This window comes from Arachis hypogaea, chromosome 3 (assembly GCF_003086295.3).
Source record: "Arachis hypogaea cultivar Tifrunner chromosome 3, arahy.Tifrunner.gnm2.J5K5, whole genome shotgun sequence".
Classification (NCBI taxonomy): Eukaryota; Viridiplantae; Streptophyta; class Magnoliopsida; order Fabales; family Fabaceae; genus Arachis; species Arachis hypogaea.
In genome coordinates, this window is record NC_092038.1 from 129,044,340 (window position 1) to 129,061,198 (window position 16,859).

Sequence of the window (16,859 nt, forward strand, 5' to 3'; positions counted from 1 at the left end):
ACCCACACATACCTCATATACTTACCAATTTTTCTTCTCGGTTGCAGCTGGTAGGACTCGAACCCGAGACCTTTGAGATGAGGAAGGGGCGGAATGCCGTGTGAGCTACGGCTCGTTGGCACTGTAGTATTATGGTTGTTAATGGTGAAGCTGAGAAGTTTAGGCCTTTTTTGGGCTAGTAGTTTTAACTATTAAGAACCTTATTATTGAACAGTGATTTGGCCCAGGGAATAATTGGTTCAATTACCATTCCATTTTTATGCGATTAGTGCATTATATTGTGCATTATATTGGAGTAGTTAGATGATTTGGCTGAGTTGGTGATGCTGTTCAGTGTTCATCCTTCCATCCATCATTGTGACTGCATTTTGGGATTTTGACAAAGCTGATGATTAAAAAAACTTGTCCACTTTCCATAAAATGGTCGATCCAATCAAATCTTGCTTGTATATTTAGTGTTTTTTATCCCAACACACAAAGCACAAAACAAAGTGGAAATTGTTTCGTTATGTTTGTTCAGGAATTGTCCTATATATTCGTAGCTTATAGAAAGAAATTGACTATATAAATTTAATTTTAATGCACTCTCAGTATGAAATAATTTTATACATGCATCCAATTATATAATTCTACATTGTAAATTTTTTTTATATTAATCATATGAATGGTCATCCAAAAGAACAAATGTAATTGTACGACTGTTAAAACGTTATATTATATACTATAAGTACATCAAAATTAAATTCTTTGTATATATCTCTTTTTGTATTTTTTATTATATAAAAAAATAAATTTTATCTTCTCTTGTTTTTTATCAATCACATTTAATACTAACATAAAAGATATTAAAAAATATAAATAACACATATAATATTTCTTGTGAACATATGCCAAGGATGGGTTTGGCTGCACGTAATTATCGTATATCATATGCAGTGTTCACCGTTGACATTTAATTTGTTGGCATGTGAATTGTTGCATTGATTCGATTGATCAAGGTACTCTAACATTTAAATTGGCTATTAGTTAGGACTGATTTAGATAAGTTAATTTAATAACTTTTAGTTATTTGTTTGGATCTATAGTTTAAAAAATTTAAGTGTAAACAATTTCATTGTAAATATAATACATGATATACACAATAATATTGTTTGATCTAATATAATCCACCTCCTCTAATGGTATAAAACTTTATTATTATTGTTATTGTTGTTAGTAAAGAGATTGAAGAAAACCTAGCTTAATTTCTACTTTGAAGTTTTTCTATCCCAGGATATGTTGTGTTTCTTCTCTCAAAAGAATGACCCTTAGCTTCTTGTTATAAGGTTACTAATTATGAAAAAATTTAAAATTTTTGTATTATATTACTAACCTTAACAAGCACTAATAAACTATTTGTTAATAATAAAATCCTATAAAATTTAATGAATTAACAAAAAATTGTGTACATGTGTGGAGTAAAATATTGATTTGATCTTTAAAATTTTTGTCCAAAATCAAAATTGTTTTTAATATTTTTGTATTTTTAAAATCAGCCCTAATATTACAATAAATTGCGGTGGGATGATAGTGGAGATGATGTGGTGAGGTTGATTTTGATTTTAGTTGTCTGTGTACTTAATTTGTCAATATAGATTACCCGGTTGATATGTCAAGTTAATGCAACCAAGCAAATAGGGTTGAAAGTGAAGCGAGTTGAGTCGAATTAGATTAAATTTAAGCTCGAATCACAAAAATTGAACTTGGTTCACGATTTGATTCGTTAATGAAGGTTGTAGAAGGATTAGAGAATGAGGGGTTGAATCTATGACCTTCTTTTAAGTTACTAAAATAACCCTTTTAAAACAAATTTGCAATCGGAATCTGTTTGAACTCAGTAGCGAAAAATTTATGAGACAATTTCTTTTTGTCTCATGAATATCAGAAAACAGAACATAGCAGAGAAGAGAGAAGCTAACACCATCATGTATCCTGGTTTAGTTGCCTTATGCAATGCAACCTACATCAAATCTCCACCACAACAGTACTACAATAATGATAGAATTTCCACTATAGTTAAAGTATTACATACACCAATTCCACAGGATTGACACAATCATTTCACACTCAAATTCTAACCTAACTTGATTTGGTTATGCTAATACCTAACCTTTCACTTTTAGTGCTAACCCAACTAAGAAAGGGTATCTTACATGTACAAGACATAAGACACAGACTTAACCTAAAGAAATCTGAAATAACTCTAGCCTTTTCACTCATGTGTATCTCTCTGCCTTTTTCTTCTTTTAGACTCTTTCAATGACTCTCTCATTCAGCCTTTTACCTCAAGAAATTACAGAAAGATAAACATTAAAAAGTAAATTATAATCTGTAAAACATGAAGGAGATTAATGTTTCAACAGCCCCTTTGCTATGTGATAAACCAGATTTGCTAGCCTCTGATTCAGTTCTTCATTCTGGCGGAATGCCTCTTTGACTAGGAAGCACTGTCCAAGTAGATGAACTTCTTCAAAGAGCTCTTCTCAGAACATACACCTCAAGAACACTCGGTTTCTCTCCTTGGCTTCTGAATAGTGAACCAACTTCTTTTGTATCTCCTTGCATGTTGTTGAGTTGCTCTCCCTTAGGTAAACTCTCGAGCTTTGTGCTTCACCAACTCACCAACTCACCTTTTCCAGTTATTTCTCAATTTAGGAACTTTGGTTCTGTCCTTCTCTTGTTGACCGAAAGCCACAGGACAGCAGAAATAAATATTTTTAATGGTAAACCCAGATCTTTGCCATTGAAAAACAACTTGGTCTCCAAGACACATTTATGACCCTAGATACACAGTAGTGTAGAACAAAGATTAACTTTTCCATGTAACCCAGAATGGATTGGCAGAACATTGAAGATGAAGAGAAGAAGATTTAATGCATGTATACGGAAATGAAATCACCTTTTAACTTCTGACTTTTTGATACAGTTTGATGTGGGTGATTAGATTTCAACCTTTTTGCTTAACCTTCTCTTTCTTGCTTCTTTGGTGAACAACTTAGGGATTAAGCTTTCTCTTTCTCTCTCTGAGTTCTGACTGAGACAGAAAAAAGTGAATGTTGCTATGAAAGAAGCAACTTGGAGGGATTTGCTTGCTAACGGGCTTGGATCGGATATCCATCAAGCAACCTGTTTGATTTCTTTGGCTCAGCTAGTTTTATTTGCTTTGAATCCTTTTAGGTTTTCTTTGTTTGTATAGCCCATCAGTCTTGTTTATATTTTCATCCACTTGAGCTACTGTAACAATGAATTTTGGCCTGCAATATTTAATCATAAATAATCAACATTAATTATTTACTTTGCCCAAAAATAATGTTTGTCATCATTAATTAATTTTGTTAATTTCTTAACTCAACAATTAACAACCGAGCTTATTTCTTAAGTTCAAGTTCGGCTCACCAAAAGCTCACAAGCTGGCTCAAATAATAGAAACATAATCTATAATTCTATATCAATAAATTATAACTTATATGTTGAGTTTAAAAAACTAAAAGTATAATAATGATCAAATATTATTAAAATATTAATTAAAAAATTATTAAATTGTTATATGCTTCCAATGGTTTATTTAATTTTTTTGTTCAAGTGTGCAGAAAGTTTATGATCGGGACAAAATTGATTCAAGCCCATTGTGATTAAAGTTTGTCCAGTCCTCGTGCAAAAAAATATTTCATTCTATATGTCTGAATGTTAATAAGATAATGAAACAGATTGGGCCAGGAAAATAGTACAAAGCCTAAGTTAACATTATCTTGGACCAACAAATCCTTTGGTTCGAATTGGAAGAAGAAAGAAATGGAACATGCACTTTTCGGTTATCTATTCCATTGGTTAATTGAATTCAAATTTCAAATCAATTGATTGTATGTATAGGTAACCGAAACTCAAAATTAAATTGGGTTTAATATTGCATTAAAAGTTTTGTCTCTTCTCTCTTCTCTCTTTTGTCTTTCAGTCATATCAATCAAATAGAGAAGAAGATAGAAGTCATCAGAAGAAAAAGAAGTTAAAGAAAAGCCTATGAAAAAAAGGCTATAAGGAAGGAAGATTTAAAGTAAGGCATGGCAAGATCTTTGCATTGAAGGCAAGATTTTGAAGAAGAGTTTCAAGATCCTCCATACCAAGAAAAGAAAGGATTCACCTCTGTCAGAGAAGAAGATTTTAGTTGCAAAAATTTATTTCCATTTTTATTCATCAAAGAAAGAAGATAGCCTCTGGAGCTACGTATAGGAAGAAGCATAAATGGAAGGCAAGAAGCTATCTTGGGTCAGAAGATTATCAAGGGTCCGAATCTTTTCTTGGAGCCAAAGACAAGATCAAGTGCTCAGATTGAAGGAGCTTGATGAAAAGGGATGAGAGAGGTACATGCATGTTGGTTTTTGGTTTTCCCTCTCTCTTCTCTCTGTCCGAATCGTTGCTGTTTTTTGTTGGAGAAGAAGTTGCTTGGTTAAACCGATTTCAACCTTGGAAGCTTCTCCTTCTATATAAGGGTGAACAACCAAGGGTTGAGATCAAGGAGAAAAGGTGTAAAGCATAGAGTTCTCATAGCTACCCGAGCTTCTTGAGTTCTTCTCCTTTAAAGATGTTCATTTTGTTTTCTTTTTCTTAGTATTATCTGTCTGAGTCTCATGGTACAAGGCAAATATAGTGAGGTTTGTAAGAAAAAACCAGTGAGAGAAAAAAGACAGTGATCAATATTAGGGAAAAGCCATAGATATCTCATAGTTTCTTTATACATCTTTCTGTTGTGTTTCATGCTCCTGTGGGGATTCCCTTGAAAGTTGGGTTAGCACTTTGCGGTTGAAAGTTAGGTTTTGAGTCCTAGTCAAATTCAGATTGGGTGTAAAATCTGGGTTTGTCCTTGATAGGATTGGATAGATCCTAGCGAAAGAATTGGTGTTTGTAATCTTGTAAAAGATAGTTAAATTCCATCATTGTTGTTATAGAGACTGGATGTAGGCTGCATTGTATTTAGCAGCTGAATCAGGATATTTCTTGATATGAGCTTGACTCACTTCTAACCCTATAAAAAAAAGCATAAATGCTTGTATTAGTGACATTAGTTATTAATGACGAAAAATGATTAAACAAAATCCCTAAGTTGGAACGCCCCCCCCCCCCCCCCCAAAGTCAATATACGGACTTGCAAAAATTATCCATTTGCTTGGTAATTATTGATGCTGAAAAGTTCCCCATCTCATCAGTGAGATTTTTAAACAAATATAAAAGCTAGGTTGGCTAAAATACTTGTTTATTTTTTTTGTCAACAAAAACTAAATACGTGTTTGGTTTGTATTTTTATTTTTTATTTTTAATTTTAATATTTTTTATTTTTAAAATTTTGTAAAAAAAATAAAAATAAAAGATGAAAATAAAAAATTAAATTTTATTATTTTTATTTTTTTATTTATAAAATTTAAAAAACAAAAAATACTAAAAATAAAAAAAATAAAAATACAAACTAAAACACACCCTAACCTTTTAAATTAGTACTGTTGCTTCATAAAAATTAAAAAGTTAGGAAATCTTTATATCCCATACATAGTGGCTCCATTTATATTTGTTAGGAATTGTCTGACAAGTGTTAGTAATGAATAAGACATTCACGTACTGACATCTCATGCAATTAATTGTTTTCCCTAATACTAACTTAACTTGCATGTGAGGGCATGGCCCTTACCCTCCTTCATGCTACCCAAAATAATGCCAACAACCCTAACCCCCAAATCATGGTCATCATCATCATTGCTAATAGCTTATAACTCTTTCTGTAGAGTTTTAATTAATTGGTGTCTCATTAGGAATTTTACACTTCAATTTTAATTCATGTTACAATATACACAATTATCTTGTGACTCTTGTGATTTCATTACAAATCACCGCCGCAACATTACCCGAGTAGGCCTTACTAGTTATCCAAAAATAAAATATAAATTTTGTTGATGGAACATCAGAAGAAAATTGGCATATTAAGATGTTGTTAACTACTTAGTTATATAAGACAGATTCATTCAACGTGATGAGACAATCGAAATTATTTGAGTGTGTAGAAATATCGTGTTTGAAATTAAACATAACAATCATTGTTGCTAAGTGTATATATGCCAAGAAAAATATTAAGCATTGCTTCGTTGGCCATGTTATATCTAGAAACTATAGAAATGCATAAGAGTATAAATAGCAGTTGGAGGCCCAATAACTTCATAAGTTCAAACAGCACGAGGACAGTGTACTCGATCCCAACCATGATACATTCCTTTCATGCTAGCTTTCTCCGCTACGTGAGACTTACTAAAATTTGTAAATATTAAAATCTGTTTCAAAAATTAGTTTTTATGGACAAAATGTCAAGCTGTTAATAAAGGTTTGATATTTACGTTCTTTTTTATGTGTATTTTTATCCTTAAAAAATAATCTTTAAAATATACTTTGATATTTATAAATTTTGATGCTGTATTTTTGTTTATCTTGAACTTTTTCATATGTATTTTTATTCATTTGCTCTGTTAATGCTCAATTCACGGGAGAAACTGTCTTGAAACTTTATATAAAAAATAGAAAATAATACTCTTCATTCTTAAAAGATGTTAAAATGATATTTTTATTTATTTATGAAATTTATACTCTCCTTTCCTATAAAATTTAAATAAGTTACACTTTATATTTTGATAGCAATTATAAAATAAATTAAAGTGTAGCTTACTTAAATAATCTTATAGAAAATGAGAGTGTATATTTGGTAAATATAAAAGAAGGAAATGTCATTTAGATATCTTTTAAAATAATGGAGTGCCATTTTTATTTTTAAAAAAAGTCACACCCAAAAATCCAAAATGACTTAAGAAAGCCTCTACACCAAAAATAAAAATAGAATAACACCTCAAAACACACACAAACATAATTCGATATTACCATAATGTTAAAAACATACCCTACCCTAATTTCCTTTTAACTGTCCGAAGTTTATAACTGGGTATCATATTTTCCAAATTTATCGATAACTACAAAGATAACAAAATCTGTAAAGTGAAATATCAAATAATAGCATCAGTTGCAAACATCCAAGAACGAAGGTACAACATAATAATGCTTTAAAGGTTGATCACGAAAAGTTTGTTATAATATTTTTGTTGACTGTTCAGGCTATAGAGTATAGAGAGGTGCATGCAGTGAGGATGATGCAACATTATTATTCGAGTGTGATTCCGAAGCAAGCAATGGCTTCACATGACAAATTCATAATCGTCACCTGAAAATTTGGTGGTTGAAAACAACCCCAAATTATAATAGGTTTCTATCTAGTAGCTAGGACTCTAGTCGAGGCCCTTATTATGGACCATGTAAAGTGCACAATTTTAGAAAACCTGATGAAAATTTTCCAACTACAAACTAGTGTTGCTGCAGTTGCCATATGTTTTCACCTAAAGTGTGAAACAACTTACTCTATCTCCTTTTTTTTTAATCTTTGTAGTTAACCTTAATCATCACAAGCCACCAACAATTCAGTTTTTGCTTTGTTGATATCCGAGAAGTAACTAATAATTTCGAAATAGTGTAATTAAGTAACTCAAGTACTAGAATGAACACTATTTCATTTCATATAGGTCGCAATTTAAGTTGTTTTGCTTTCTTGTCTAGCCATTACGTTGTTTTATTGTTTCGGATGAAATTACATGTATCCTTTTTCTTTCATTTCTCCCATCTTTGTAAAGAAATTGATTGCAGATCAAATCAGTTTCCCGCAATTCCCTAAATTCTATTTTTTCAATTATAAAAAAATTGTAGGGATGGGGTAATAATTAATTGTCCAGTTTGGAACGGTAACCCCCCAGCGGCAATCAGATTAACCATCCACCTCGCCCCCTTTTGCCTTTTTGACCAGCCAAAACCACGAGTAGCCTTCCCGGTATATCGTGAGAAAATAACTCTACATACAGTGCATAGTACAAAGCCACACCCCACTCCTGCGTGACTAGTTTTAAAACCGTTACTCCCTAACACAAGGTCAGAGCAACAATAAACAATTATTATATCTAGTATTTAGAAATAGCCGTTACACTCACAACACCCATGCATATCAAATGATACCACCACCACCACCATAACCCAGTACGGACATTGAATCTGGAACCTCTCCGACAGGATCCTTCATTTCGAACAATTTTTTTTATTAATTTATTTTTTCTTTTTGTTATTTCCCTTATTACACAATAAAAACAATTCTAGAGGAGTAGACCGTTCCTCGCTAGCTGTGCCCTCACTCCTCGGTTACTCGTATCTTCTCCCACTTTTACACCATTCCCCTTCTCCAATTCTCACAAGCCTATGAGATTCAAAACCATAAAACCCAAATCATAAAAGAAAAATAAAGCCTCCCAAATTATTTGCTGCCAAAAATGGTCGCCGGTAAGGTAAGGGTTGCAATGGGGTTCCAGAAGTCATCGTCGCCGTCACCGTCGCCCACCAATCAGACTCCTCCGCCGCAGAAGAAGCAACCTCCTCATCCTCCCTCGTCCACGACCACCTCCTCCGGCAAATCCTCCTCCCACAAGTCCTCATTCTCTCGCTCTTTTGGCGCCTACTTCCCACGCTCCTCCGCACAGGTCCAACCCCGCCCGCCGGATGTGGCGGAGCTTCTCCGCCTAGTGGAGTCGCTCCGGGAGAGCGAGTCTCGACTGAAGACGGAGCTTCTCGAACACAAGCTCCTGAAGGAGTCCCTTGCCATTGTCCCGGTTCTCGAGAACGAGCTCGTGGCGAGGGACACCGAGGTTGAACGGAGCAAGAAGAGAGTGCAGGAGCTAGAAGAAGAAAACGAGAAGCTCAAGAGCGAGTTGCGGGAACTGAAGCTAAGAATGGAAGAAGAAAAGAAGAAGAGCGATAAGAGAACGAAGGCGCTGGAGGATGAGATTGCGAAGCTGAAGAAAACGACGTCGTTTGATAGTGGTAGCGCTAGCTGCAGTAGCCACAGAGCGACATTGGAGAGTGACGAACACTCTTCCTCTTCGCAGAGGTTCCTTGAGGTTTCTGTAAGGCCGAACCTCTTGAAGAGCTTGAAGCGAACCACGTCGTCGGATCATGGATTCGGTATTCAGAAGCATTTTGACGGTTCAGATTTGAAAAGAGAAGTAGCAGAAATTACTGAAAGGCCACCTCACTCGCGTTGTAACTCGGAGGAACTCGCCGATTCTACTGACTCGGTTCTCGCTACGGCTGTCAGATCTCGCGAGCCTCGAGTTCCCAAACCGCCGCCCAAACCATCTTCTTCGTCGCCGGCTTCCCCGTCGGGTTCTTCCCTTGAAGATAACGGCAATGGTGAAATTGAGAAGTCGATTTCGCAACCACCACCGCCGCCTCCTCCACCACCGCCGCTAAAGATGGCACCTCCACCACCTCCCCCACCGCCAAAGATGGCGGCTACATGCAAGGCTACTGCTCCGCCGCCGCCTCCTCCTCCACCTAAAGTCGGACGTGCAGCCCCGGCGAAGGTGAGGAGAGTGCCGGAGGTGGTGGAGTTCTACCACTCTCTGATGCGAAGGGACTCGCAAGCACGGCGAGAGCCAGGCTCTGGTGGTGGCGGTGGTTCAGCGGAGGTTCCGGCGACGGCTAATGCCCGTGACATGATTGGAGAGATCGAGAACCGTTCGACTCATTTGCTGGCGGTAAGTGTGTGTGGCGTAATTACAACTTTGCCATTGGCCATTTATTTCAGTAGACAGACATGTGTGAGGCGCTTTTATTGCTTTATTTTGAAATTGATGAACTGCCTTGTTAGCAAAACAATGCACCGCAGTGTTGTAATTCGAATAAGGGTCGGAACCGTAAATATGTTCCAAACTAGTGGCATTTTTAGAGTATGATACCAAAAATTAAAAGTTTAAACACTAGTTGATGATCGATGATTTAACTTAATTTCTGGCATTTCCTTCTCATTGTAGATAAAAACAGATGTAGAAACGCAAGGAGATTTTATTAAATACTTGATCAAAGAGGTAGAGAGAGCAACATTCACAAACATTGAAGACGTGGTACCTTTCGTGAAATGGCTTGATGATGAGCTATCCTACTTGGTACTTATTATTTCTCAGTAAAGTTAAATGGATTGTAAAAATGTGCGTTTTGTATATTGATTATTGATTGATATTAATCAGGTTGATGAAAGAGCAGTGCTGAAACACTTCGAATGGCCAGAGCAGAAGGCGGATGCTCTGAGGGAGGCCGCGTTTGGCTTCTGTGATCTGAAGAAGCTGGAATCGGAGGCCTCGTCTTTCCATGACGATCCGCGCCAGCCTTGTGCTCCTGCCCTCAAGAAGATGCAGGCCCTATTCGAAAAGTATGTCGATTTCTACTGAACTCTGCTTTTTCTTGTAATATAATCATACTCAATTGTAACAGGATTCATTCGTCATTGCAGATTAGAACACGGGGTTTACAACATCTCAAGAATGAGAGAGTCCGCAACAAAGAGATACAAACACTTCCAAATACCTGTTGATTGGATGCTTGATAGTGGCTATGCCAGCCAGGTAAGATCAATTATGATTTAGGATATGAAACTTGTTTACGTATAGTGTTAAGTGTTATCATTAGATTATGATTTATTTGAGATAGTATTGTATTATTATATAACAGACGGATCATGACGCTAGTATGGATAGTGTATTGAATAATTAGGTGGCTAACTGAAAAGCCCGCATTCAAGTCAACAAGCGCAGTTACTAGCTAGTATGGTAGATTGCAAGTTTGCAACTACTAGTTTTCCTTTTTTGATTGAATGTATCTGCAATAATGTTATAAAGTTATTGTGGCAGATCAAGCTGGCATCAGTAAAATTGGCGATGAAATACATGAAGAGAGTCTCTGCTGAGCTAGAGACAGTTGGTGGTGGTCCTGAAGAAGAAGAGCTCATAGTTCAAGGAGTTAGATTTGCGTTTCGAGTACATCAGGTAAATAAATAGTACAAAATTGATGCCTATACTAAAATAGAGATGGCACGTATCCTGTCCAGCCATAATGGAGTAATGAGTCATTTGATGTAACTACTGTTTTGGCAGTTCGCTGGGGGCTTTGATGTGGAGACAATGAGGGCATTTCAGGAATTGAGGGACAAAGCGAGGTCATGCCATGTTCAATGCCATAGCCAGCAACAAAAATTCTATTGCCGGTCTACAACATGTTAAATGTTGGAGCAAACTCAGCTTCAACGGAAATTTAGTGACAGTGTTTTAATTTGTTTGTGAATAGTGTATGGCAATAGTATTAGCCATCCTCAATGTAGATCACTTCCGTAATAATTCATCCATTCATTGTTTACCAGCAACTCCCGTTACTTTGTTTTCACTGCATAATCCTGCATTATACACTGTACTCTGTATAATCCTGCATTTTACGTCGAGACTAATTGAACCTTAAATTGCGTTAGGATTTTTAGGGTTTAGACTAATTCCAGCTTATCTATTCTTCTTCTTCTTCTCCCGGAGCTTAAAAATGTTATCTCCATCATCCTTTTAATTTAATATCTGTACATAATTCTTTCTTAAAGATTATTTGCTTACAAAGTGATGAATTCCCAAAGTTTGAAACTTTGCCTGTGGGCATTGGTACGTCAAGTAGTTTGAACTTGAGTTTGGTGCAAGTTGATTTTCTAACTTGAGATTGTGGGGATTGTGCACTGCAAAGTTGAAACTTGAAAGTATAGTATACTGTAATTTAGAGTGCCAAATTGGAATTTGGATATTGTATGCTGATTTCTTTCTTTTCATTTTTTTTTTGTGTTTGTGTGTTTGTTTCAAGAGCTACCTTTGCATCAAGAGCTTCCATGGGTAGATTAGAGATATAGATGGGATTTTGGAATTAATTAAGTTAGGATTGGAGAGGTAATTTGAAAATTTTAAGAAGTTTTGTCACTTAGAATATATTTTTCATCTATACAACGAAGTTTTAATTTTTTTTTTGGGATAGATTTATTAGCATTATAAAAATTTGTAGGTATAATCAGTTTTTTATTCTTTCGATGATTTTATAAGTATCTATTAAAAAATATAAAAAATATTAATTATATTGACTTTAATAAATGTCTTATAACATTTTAGCACAAACTATATTATTAATACAATAATATTTGAAAGACAATAAAAAAAATTAGTTTAAATAGTCTAAAATTATGTTATTTAATGTTTATTAATTACGGCTAGAATAATTATATAATTTTAGATGTAATAAATATATAATTACAGATGTTATTTTATAAAATTATAGACATAAGATAATTTTAAATATTATCTCCTTAACATTACATTAATAAATGAAAATTATGCAAACTTTAAAACTTATATTTTGGTATAGCAAAATTATTTAATTCAATTATTTAATGCAATAAAATTTATAAATATCGGAAATAAATTCTCTCAATTTTTTAGTAAAATGTGATCTCTAATCATATATTTTACAAATGAGTCTAAAAAAAATATGAAAAAAAATATTAAAAGATTAAAAATTATACTTTACTCTCAATAAAAAAAATTAATAGAATTTATTCTTTCCTAATATTATATTATGATATAGAGTAAATAATAAAATTCGTCTTTAAAAAATAACATATTCTTTAAATTAGTCATCAAATTTTTTTTAATTAAATTTATCTTTTAAAAATTTTAAATTATTAGTCACGTTAATCTTTTTATTATTTTTATTATTTATAATATAAAAATTTATTAATATAATACGTCAAGTAATATTATATTAATTATAATTTATATTTAATAGTTTTAATTAAATATAATATAATAAATTTATAAAATTAAATAATATTATCTACTAAATAGAATTATGTATCATTTAATATATTATATTAATAAATTTTAATGTCATTAACCAAAAAAGTGATGAAAAGCATTATGTGATTAACTTAAAAGTTCTAACCAAGGAATTTGATTAAAAAGTTTGTTTGGACAGTAATTTGATGTTCCGGGAATATTTTAATAATGATTTTTACTATTTACTCCTATGATTTAGCTAGCTAGTAGCTACATAGTAAACACCGCCAAAAAGAGAAGAGTGTCGGGTCAGTGATGAAGTTAACCCGATTATTTCGTGACTCATCTTTAGTCGTGATTCTAATTCTTCGTTGTTTGTAAACAAGAGCATTGAAAATTTGAAATGAGTGAGTGCTGTTGTTCAATTGTAATTCCAAATCTTCAGATTCCATCATTTACCAAAAACCCTTTTCCCATAGCTGATTTCGGCCGCCGAAACCATTTTTCACGGTGTTTCCCCGCATCTCTTCCTTTCCCAAATCCGTCGTCAAAGCTGCCACCTTTTCGAGTTTCTAGAACTATCCAGGCCACGTCAGCTCACATGGAAGTTGAACGAACTCAAGGGTCTGAGTCAAACAGCGCCTCAATGAAGCTCTTGTTTGTGGAGATGGGTGTCGGATACGATCAACACGGGTATCCTCTTTTCTCTTCCCTTCTTTGGCCCTTTTCCCTTCTTTTCTTCCCAAGAAAAGTTTGATGACATGGGATTTCGAAACTGATTGCACTGCATTCACAAAAATTAACAGGCAGAATATAACGGCTGCAGCAATGAGGGCATGCAGGGATGCCATTTCTTCTAATTCAATCCCAGCTTTCCGCAGAGGTATGCCTTCTTTAATGCCCAAATTTCAATTTAATTGATATATTGACTTTGGTGATAAGGTTTGCTTAGGGTTGTTCATAGTTCGGATTCTAACATATGCGGTATTTATCCGAATTCGATCTAAAATTGTGGATATAGATCCAATCCACATACTAATAATATCCGATGGTGAATTTTATGTATGTATATGCATATTCGATCTGCGGATCCACAACAATAAATAAGTAGATTTTTTTTTATGTGTTATTTTAACTAATAATTATTATAAAGTATTTTTTATATTTGGTGGATGTATCCAATATCCCATTCAATATGCAATTATGCAGATTGGATCTAAGCTTAAAATATCCTATCCGATTTGATAATATTAGTGCGAATCAGATAAAAATTTTGGCCATATTCGATCCCAAAACCCCAAGTTTGGTTGGATTTGGGAGGTTGAGTGTGGTATATATATTACTTCTTAGTTTAGTGATGCGTTTGTGTAAGAAGAAATTGAGGTATTGTAAGAGTAATGCTAGGGGCCAGCAATTTTTGTGATTTGTAGTCATCAAATAATCATCAATGATGATTTTAATGGTGTGAGATTTCATCCAATGATTCACTTTTTTTTACTAGTTAAATACTGGTCAGAATTTAACAAAGTTGCTGGTCCCTGTACTTTTTCGTATTGTAATGGTTACAATAAGTGGTAACGATTTCGAACCTATATGCTTTGGCAAGTGATATTCACAGTTAATTATGCATTTGCGATATATAATCTTGTTTAGGTTCCATCCCTGGTGTCAATTTCGATCAGATGAAATTGCAGATCAAGCTAGGTGTTCCTAATTCTCTTCAGAGCTCTTTGGATATCGAGAAAGTCAAGTCTGTGTTTCCCTAGTGAGTACCTTGAAAACTGTTGCATTGCATTTCCAATAGCTTAACGCGTACAATTTTAACAGAAACCTCAATCTTATTCTTATACGCCTTAAAGTTATGATTGAAGCATTGAACCAAGATATAACTATGATATTCTGAGATATGGTTATTTCTCATTTAAATTTCAAAATTTGCAATACAACATTATTTGCACAAAATATAATAAGTTCTCTGTAATCATTCTCTCGTAGTCTAATCTCCGTTTCCCCCCAAAAACATTGCAGTGGAAAAATTTTGAATGTTGAAGTGGTGGATGGTGGATTGATATGCTCAAGTGGGGTGCATGTGGAAGAGATGGGTGACAAGAATGATGATTGTTACATTGTCAATGCTGCTGTATATGTAGGCTATTAATAATAAAAGCTTTATTATCCTGTTTCTGGTGAACTTCTGATTCTGATAACTTTATGTGTCTTCTCTGTATAATAATACACCCATATTTTTAGTTTATCCTGGTTTTTTAATTTCAGAAAGAATATGTTGTGTATATCACTATATTGCATTATTTATCTACGGAAAAAAGGTTTTGACGTGTCATATTTTCAAATACGTGGCATAATTAAATGAAAACGTGGCAGATAGAGAGAAGCAATGCTTAGAAGTAGAAAAAGACAAACTCAAAGTCATATAACATTTGACCATGTTCTTAGTTTATGATACACGTATCATCGTCTGAATGCTGATTTGGCAAATCAACAACCGATACACGAGAGCCTTCTCATGAGTTTCCCAAGTCTTATAAATTTCGAGTTTCAGCTATGTTCAAGAGTTAGTAACTTGCTTCTAATCAAACTCAGTCTTAACCAATTGAAGAAGGAATATATAAGCTGAGCGACAATGGAAGGTGGCCAAAAGGGAATGAACCCGTTGTTTGTGGAGATGGGGGTTGGCTATGATCTTGATGGGTACTCTTTTATTTAAATCTTCTGAATAATAAATGTTGTTATTAATAAGGTTCCGAGTAAAATTTATGATTAACAGATTAAAAAAAAACTTAAATATCATAATTTATTTGTTATATAATATAACATGTTTGACTTACATAACAGGCAGGACATAACAGCTGCTGCTATGAGGGCATGCAAAGATGCAATAGCTACTAATTCAATTCCAGCTTTCCAAAAGGGTATCTCTTTAATTGGAATTTGACTATTACATATTATTATTGTAGTCATGATTTTAAATTACTCTTCATATCCATGTACTCGGTGCAATGGATACTTTTGCAATTCGAATAGTAATTTTTGGTGTATGCAGGTAGCATCCCTGGTGTTACATCTGATAACATGAAAGTACATGTGAAACTTGGGGTGCCTCATCCTCTCCAACAAGGCTTGGATAAGGACAGAATTAAGACTGTGTTTCCATAGTGAGTAATTATATAATCAACATTTTTGTTTCTTCTAAGGAATAATGTTTCAATTTGCACAATTTTGTAGTGGACAAGTTACGGGGTTTGAAGTAGTGGATGGTGGAATGGTGTGCTCAACTGAGGAAACGGTTGACAGGAACGATGACTGTTACATTGTCAATGCTGCTGTCTATGTTGGTTATTAAGAATTTGGTTCCTCTCAGTTCCCTGTGGTTAGTTTTACTTCTGTTTCTTAAATCGCATGTTTTGTTTTTTGGGTAACTCTAAATCTTAATAATATTGTAAATGATTAACAGGTTGGAATATGGAGCTTCAGATGCATAAGTAGTAAAGCCATCATGGTGTGTATGTGGACTTTTACTATGTACTTAATTGTAAGGTGTGCTGTAATAATTGATTAGTGCTATTGTTGGTTATGGTTAAAGCTTAAAACTTTAGAAGTTGAGTGGTTGTAATAATAATGTTTAAGTAAAATAATAATAGCAATAAAATTGTTGGACATCTTGAATGGTATAATGACCGAGTTCATGAGGTGGTGAGTGCTGCATTTAGGAGGAGGTTCCAAAGTATCAGGTACTCCAGGGAGGCACCAATGGCTGCAATCTTCACCCTTGGCCCCTTATGTGGTTCTGTTTCTCCAGTGCAACTTCATTTGAAACATAAGATTAGTTGAAACTTGAAACTCTAATTGATTCATGAGAGGAGTTAATTAATTATTACTTCTTACTGGGTATGTTTAGGAGAAATGCCTTGAAAGAATACTTTGGTTTTGGAAGGGTCAAGCCCATTTGTTTAACCCCTTATGAAATGCTTCCAAACGGTCCATGTCCTTCACAAGATTTGAACCATCTCTAATATAATAATCCCATCTGCATGGTTATAATGTTGATATAAA

The 16,859-nt window shown here is 34.1% G+C and overlaps 3 protein-coding genes across 4 annotated transcripts; all 3 read left to right on the forward strand.

Moving 5' to 3' along the window:
* The first annotated feature begins 7,797 nt into the window (after positions 1-7,797).
* Positions 7,798-11,353, forward strand: LOC112791548 (protein INCREASED PETAL GROWTH ANISOTROPY 1). 2 transcript variants are annotated; one of them, XM_025834420.3, is made up of 6 exons: positions 7,798-9,695; positions 9,972-10,103; positions 10,185-10,366; positions 10,448-10,559; positions 10,833-10,979; positions 11,088-11,353. In XM_025834420.3, exons 1-6 carry the CDS (start codon positions 8,433-8,435, stop codon positions 11,211-11,213), a joined length of 1,962 nt encoding a protein of 653 aa, XP_025690205.1. In that variant the 5' UTR covers positions 7,798-8,432; the 3' UTR covers positions 11,214-11,353. The 2 variants fall into 2 exon arrangements, with proteins under 2 accessions (XP_025690205.1, XP_025690206.1); XM_025834421.3 differs by having other exon boundaries at positions 10,845-10,979.
* Positions 11,354-12,996: 1,643 nt separating this feature from the next.
* Positions 12,997-15,065, forward strand: LOC112791549 (uncharacterized). The gene is made up of 4 exons (XM_025834422.2): positions 12,997-13,481; positions 13,595-13,671; positions 14,442-14,553; positions 14,817-15,065. Exons 1-4 carry the CDS (start codon positions 13,192-13,194, stop codon positions 14,944-14,946), a joined length of 609 nt encoding a protein of 202 aa, XP_025690207.1. The 5' UTR covers positions 12,997-13,191; the 3' UTR covers positions 14,947-15,065.
* Positions 15,066-15,170: 105 nt separating this feature from the next.
* Positions 15,171-16,480, forward strand: LOC112791551 (uncharacterized). Its single transcript, XM_025834423.2, has 5 exons — positions 15,171-15,497; positions 15,642-15,718; positions 15,850-15,961; positions 16,032-16,176; positions 16,261-16,480. The coding sequence occupies exons 1-4, from the start codon at positions 15,430-15,432 to the stop codon at positions 16,147-16,149; spliced, it is 375 nt and encodes a 124-aa protein (XP_025690208.1). The 5' UTR covers positions 15,171-15,429; the 3' UTR covers positions 16,150-16,176; positions 16,261-16,480.
* The last annotated feature ends 379 nt before the right edge of the window (positions 16,481-16,859 follow it).